The sequence below is a fragment of the Siphateles boraxobius genome, unplaced genomic scaffold (assembly GCF_051911475.1).
Source record: "Siphateles boraxobius isolate OS27281-9 unplaced genomic scaffold, OSU_SipBor_1 195, whole genome shotgun sequence".
NCBI lineage: Eukaryota > Metazoa > Chordata > Actinopteri > Cypriniformes > Leuciscidae > Siphateles > Siphateles boraxobius.
Genome location: NW_027508805.1, coordinates 271,548 through 277,500, shown reverse-complemented (window position 1 = coordinate 277,500; position 5,953 = coordinate 271,548). Strand labels below are relative to the sequence as shown.

The 5,953-nt window shown below is 34.8% G+C and overlaps 1 protein-coding gene across 1 annotated transcript in view; it reads left to right on the top strand.

The window, feature by feature from the left end:
- The window catches only part of LOC143744108 (LIM domain transcription factor LMO4-B), a 14,008-nt gene extending 12,304 nt beyond the window's left edge, over nucleotides 1-1,704 (top strand). The window contains exon 5 of the mRNA XM_077235502.1: nucleotides 183-1,704. Coding sequence (XP_077091617.1) covers nucleotides 183-191 — 9 coding nt within the window. The 3' untranslated portion in view covers nucleotides 192-1,704. The remainder of the gene's footprint in view (nucleotides 1-182) is intronic.
- Nucleotides 1,705-5,953: the final 4,249 nt, after the last annotated feature.

Below are 5,953 nucleotides of genomic sequence, written 5' to 3'. Positions count from 1 at the left end.
AGACTAATTATGAGATAATATAAAAATACTTATATGGCAGTTTTCCCAAAAGTATTGATGTCAAAATTGTGGCCAGTTGTGGGAAAACCACTGAGCAAAGTCAATGTCAAGCCCTGAGTATAACTATTAAAGTGTGTCATAGTGGATGAACATTAATTTTGAACATCTCTTGTGTTTTGTAGGTTTGCTGAAGGGCTCCCCATCGTCTCGATTTACTCTCCAGTGTCCTTTTCATCACTGCCATCCTTCAGACACTGATCCTCTGATGCACTTACAGTTTTACAGACTTAAGAGTTTCTTTGTGAGCGAGAACAAGTTTGGGATGGAAACATTTCTGTGTATCTGACATCATATCTGACTGTGGTGGATTCTGCAGTATCTCTGATGGTGATATTGTGGCTTTCTCGCCCCTGAAAACAGAAGTAACGCGTTTATTTACTCACAGGAAATCCTGTCTGTCTCCCATCTAACCTCACAGAGAAGACTTCACCTGAAAGCAATGAAGTCAACATTAAAACTGCGTTCTTAAACTGTGTTTCTTCCATGTGTCTGATTTAAACAGGATATTCATCCAGAAATAACTGTAGGGCAGGACTTAAGAAAATTAAGAATTGCTGTTACAATCTAAAATGGAGACAACATTTTTTGATTTTAGAGGTTATTACATTTTCTTTTGTTTTTATGACACTTTTTTTCTCCCTTTGAAATGGTAAAAAAGCTCTGTTGTCACTGGGCCCGCCAGTTATTTTTACTAAGTACTTATGATATTAAAAGCCCAAATTCAATAAACACCTTATTGATGATGCATATTATGAACATGCGAGCAGATGAACCCGAGAATATAAATTCGTTCCATAGAAAACCATTATAAAGAAAACAGCGTAATTATATATTTGTTACAGCGTAATTATATATTTCAGTACTATTGAGTAATATTAATTAAACTACATGTACTTACTATAGGATTAGGATTTGGTTGAGGGTTAGTTGCATGTAATTATGCATAATTTACTCTTATTACTACGGTAAGTACATGTAACAAGGACACTGTAAAATAAAGTGTTACTGAAAACAGCTAACCATTTAGCACGTTGCATTCATATTCTGGCCTCATCTGATGGTCTGTATATAGTATGCATCATTAATAAGCAGTATATTGAATTACATCTTTTAATTTCACCGTTTAAGGCACTTTAAGTGTTTTTCGCGTTAAGCGTTAAAGAACGTCCTGCTGTTTCTAGTGACTGAAATACTGCAGCTGGATATGGATCACAAGGGCACAGTTTCGTTCGCATATCATTGTTTTTCTTCTTTTGAGATTAACTAACAGACTAACATTCCTGTGCTGCAGTTCTGTGGATGTTTGTGTTTCTCTGCGCCAGTCACGTGACTGAAAACTATCAACAGTGACGTGTGAAGCACAGATTGGTGAATTCTCACAGATTGCTATTAAAATGACTGGATTTCACCGAGCATCAATAAACGTGACCGCACTTTAACACCGAAAAAGTGCATTAAGAAAGTAAATTTGGTCACTTGATTTCATGTTGACATCAAAAACAGTACATCTTTTGGACATCGTTAAGGGTGTTGAATTGTAAATATGTTTTTATACCAGTACTCTCTGTAACGGTTGAATGATCCGCTCAACATGTGATGTCTATTTAAGGTGTAATTATCCAATAAATGGGAAATGCAACAAAACCCAGCCGTCAAGAATGAATTTGTTGTCCCTTTTTACCCTCCAGATTTCACTGTTCATTGTTCATTGGTCTTTCTGCTGTAGTTATTAGCGCTGGTCTCGGTGGTGCAGACCTGATTACCCAAAGGGTTGGTATGAATAGGGCTTGAGCTCGGACCATTACAGAAACAATTAAATGTGAGCGTGGAGTGTGTAAGTTCATTGTGAGTGCCGTATCTGTGCTGGTGTATCGCTGGGGAGACTGAACTCTGCTCTGATCCTGTGTTTGAGTTTAATAAGGCCTAATCTAACGCCCGGTTAATTAAGAGGCATTCGCTGCTTCCCGTTCACTGCCTCCAAACAATCAAGCGCGGTAAATGTTTACCATGTCACAATTAAAGTACACAGACACACTTTTTCACCCCGTCTCCTCCTCACAACCTCCTGCCCTTGAGGAAGCTGCTTATAAACTAGTGGGAAACTGCTCTTCTCACTTCTGAGACATTTAATTGACACACTGAAATTTTTTTTTTTCAGAAATATACTTTTTGTGGAATTGATACCCCGTTAATGTTATAAAAAAATATATATATATATATAAAATGTCACATCACAGAATGGTTTTGCGGTTGTATTTATACAGGTTACACTTTATTTTACAGTGTCCTTGTTACATATGTTACATGTACTTACCATAGTAATAACAGTAAATTATGCATAATTACATGGAACTAACCCTCAACCAAATCCTAATCATACCCTAACCCTATAGTAAGTACATGTAGTTAATTAATATTACTCAGTACTTAAATATATAATTACACTGTAACAATGACACCTTAAAATAAAGTGTAACCTAAACATGTAATGTTATTACACTAGCTGAAAGAGATTTAATTGTGGTAAATGACTTTCTAACATATTGTGTGTGTGTGTGTGTGTGTGTGTGTGTGTGTGTGTGTGTGTGTGTGTGTGTGTGTGTGTGTGTGTGTGTGTGTGTGTGTGTGTGTGTGTGTGTGTGTGTGTGTGTGTGTGTGTGTGTGTGTGTGTGTGTGTGTGTGTGTGTGTGTGTGTGTGTGTGTGTGCGTGTGTGTGTGTGTATAGAAAATGACTAATCTGCATTAGTCAAATTAAATGCGTTGTATTTGCCTTAAAACTTTTTAATGTCTCATGACAGCAAAAGGCACCATGAAATTCATAAGGACTGAATCTTGTAGGAAAGATGCGACGATACGTTCTGTAAATTAGTGAGCTCCAAAATGGCTCCTTAATGCGCTTAGTTTTGTCCCCTGACGTCGGTGTAGGTGCTGATACTGCATCAATTATTTATTTCACATTCGATTGAAAAGCATCAGGCAAATTCATTAACGTATGCAAATGATCACAATTGCAATTATCTTCATATCTTGATAAGTAAGGAAATCAAAACCTGTGCACAATTTGAATCCCACCGTGCCTCAACTTACACTCTGCATTCAAACCAATCAAGCTTCATCTGCATATTCCTAATTAACCACGAATATTCACATGCCAATTAGAGGGTCTGAGAAAAAAAGCCTCTTAGTCAACAGGCATTATCCTCTATCAGGAAAAAGTTTGCAGGTGTATGAATTGCTATGCTGCTTCTGTCATGGAAAAAGTGTTTATACTCACTAATTAATCATATTAACACATGCAAATGAGTCTAATTGGCAGAGTTTCCAAGCCTCACGCTGTGAAAAAGTGGGAGAGAGAAGAGTATGGATATTTTTACCAGCTACCGACAGAGAACATTTAGGAACGCTTTGTTTTTCTCCTCACACATTCTGTTTCTAAATATCGCACAGGACCGTTGTCTTCCATTTCAAAACATTCACTTATTCCACATTTCTAATGCTTGCTGTGATTTCATCAAGTTCTTTTTTTTGGTCCCAGAACAACATTCTATCAGCTATAGAAGCTTGTTTCCACAGAATGAAAAATAAAAAAAGTGATTGCGACTTTTTATCTCACAATTGCGAGTTATAAAGTCAGAATTGTGAGATATATACTTGCAATTGCAAGAAATAAACTCAAAATTCTGACTTTTTTTTCCCTCAGAATTGCATGTTTATATCTCACAATTCTGACTTTATATCACAAAATTCTGACTTTATATCACAAAATTCTGACTTTATATCAAGCAATTCTGACTTTATAACTCGCAATTCTGACTTTATATCACATAATTGCGAGACTATATCATGCAATTCTGACTTTATAACACACAATTGCGAATTTGCGACTTTATATTCTTCAACTCTGACTTTATAACACGCAATTCTGACTTTATAACATGCAATTCTGACTTTATATTCTGCAATTCTGACTTTATATCTCGCAATTCTGACTTTATATCTCGCTATTCTGACTTTATATCACACAATTCTGACTTTATAACATGCAATTCTGACTTTATATTCTGCAATTCTGACTTTATATCACGCAATTCTGACTTTATATCACACAAATCTGACTTTATATCACACAATTCTGACTTTATAACATGCAATTCTGACTTTATATCACACAATTCTGACTTTATATCATGCAATTCTGACTTTATATCACGCAATTCTGACTTTTTATCACGCAATTCTGACTTTATATCACACAATTCTGACTTTATATCACACAATTCTGACTTTATATCTCGCAATTCTGACTTTTTATCACGCAATTCTTGCTTTATAACACACTATTCTGACTTTATAACATGCAATTCTGACTTTATATCACACAATTCTGACTATATCACGCAATTCTGTCTTTAACATGCAATTCTGACTTTAACATGCAATTCTGACTTTAACATGCAATTCTGACTTTATAACATGCAATTCTGACTTTATATCACACAATTCTGACTTTATATCATGCAATTCTGACTTTATATCACGCAATTCTGACTTTTTATCACGCAATTCTGACTTTATATCACACAATTCTGACTTTATATCACACAATTCTGACTTTATATCTCGCAATTCTGACTTTTTATCACGCAATTCTGACTTTATAACATGCAATTCTGACTTTATAACATGCAATTCTGACTTTATATCACACAATTCGGACTATATCACGCAATTCTGACTTTAACATGCAATTCTGACTTTAACATGCAATTCTGACTTTATATCACACAATTCTGACTATATCACACAATTCAGACTTTATAAAACGAAATTGCGAATTTGCGACTTTATAGTCTGCAACTCTGACTTTATAACACACAATTCTGACTTTATAACATGGAATTCTGACTTTATATCACGCAATTCTGACTTTATATCACACAATTCTGACTTTATATCACAGTTCTGACTTTATAACATGCAATTCTCACTTTATATCACACAATTCTGACTTAATATCATGCAATTCTGACTTAATATCATGCAATTCTGACTTTAACATGCAATTCTGACTTTATAAAACGCAATTGCGAATTTGCGACTTTATATTCTGCAACTCTGACTTTATGACACGCAATTCTGACTTTATAACATGCAATTCTGACTTTATAACACGCAATTGCGAATTTGCGACTTTATATTCTGCAACTCTGACTTTATAACATGCAATTCTGACTTTATTACATACAATTCTGACTTTATAACACGCAATTGCGAATTTGCGACTTTATATTCTGCAACTCTGACTTTATAACACGCAATATTGACTTTATAACATGCAATTCTGACTTTATAACATGATATTCTGACTTTATATCACGCAATTGCGACTTTATATTCTGCAATTCTGACTTTAAAACTCGCAATTGCGACTTTATATCACGCAATTCTGACTTTATATCACACAATTGTAAGAAATAAAGTCAGAATTGCAAGATGTAAACTCGCAATTGTGAGATAAAAAGTCGCAATTATCTTTCAAAATGTTTTATTCTGTGGTGGAAACAAGCTTCCATAATCAGCCAATCAGATTTTAGGGTTAGTTTCAGGGGCGATTCTAGATCAATATACTCTATTTCCCTTAGAGATTTGAGGTTGTTAATGGTTATAGACAGCACATTTTTTAGATTAGAGGTTTCGTCTGTGTGTTACGTTGCAGGGAGTAACAAATCAACACATTTTAATGTCAATCAATAATGAATGTCATGAATGACTGTTTAATGTCAATCAATAACGACGGTATATAGAAGACAGGAAAGGATGTGCAAAGATAAAATTACATGTACTCATATTCTCATTCCCCTCATTAGCACTATGCATAAATGTGCAAACAACA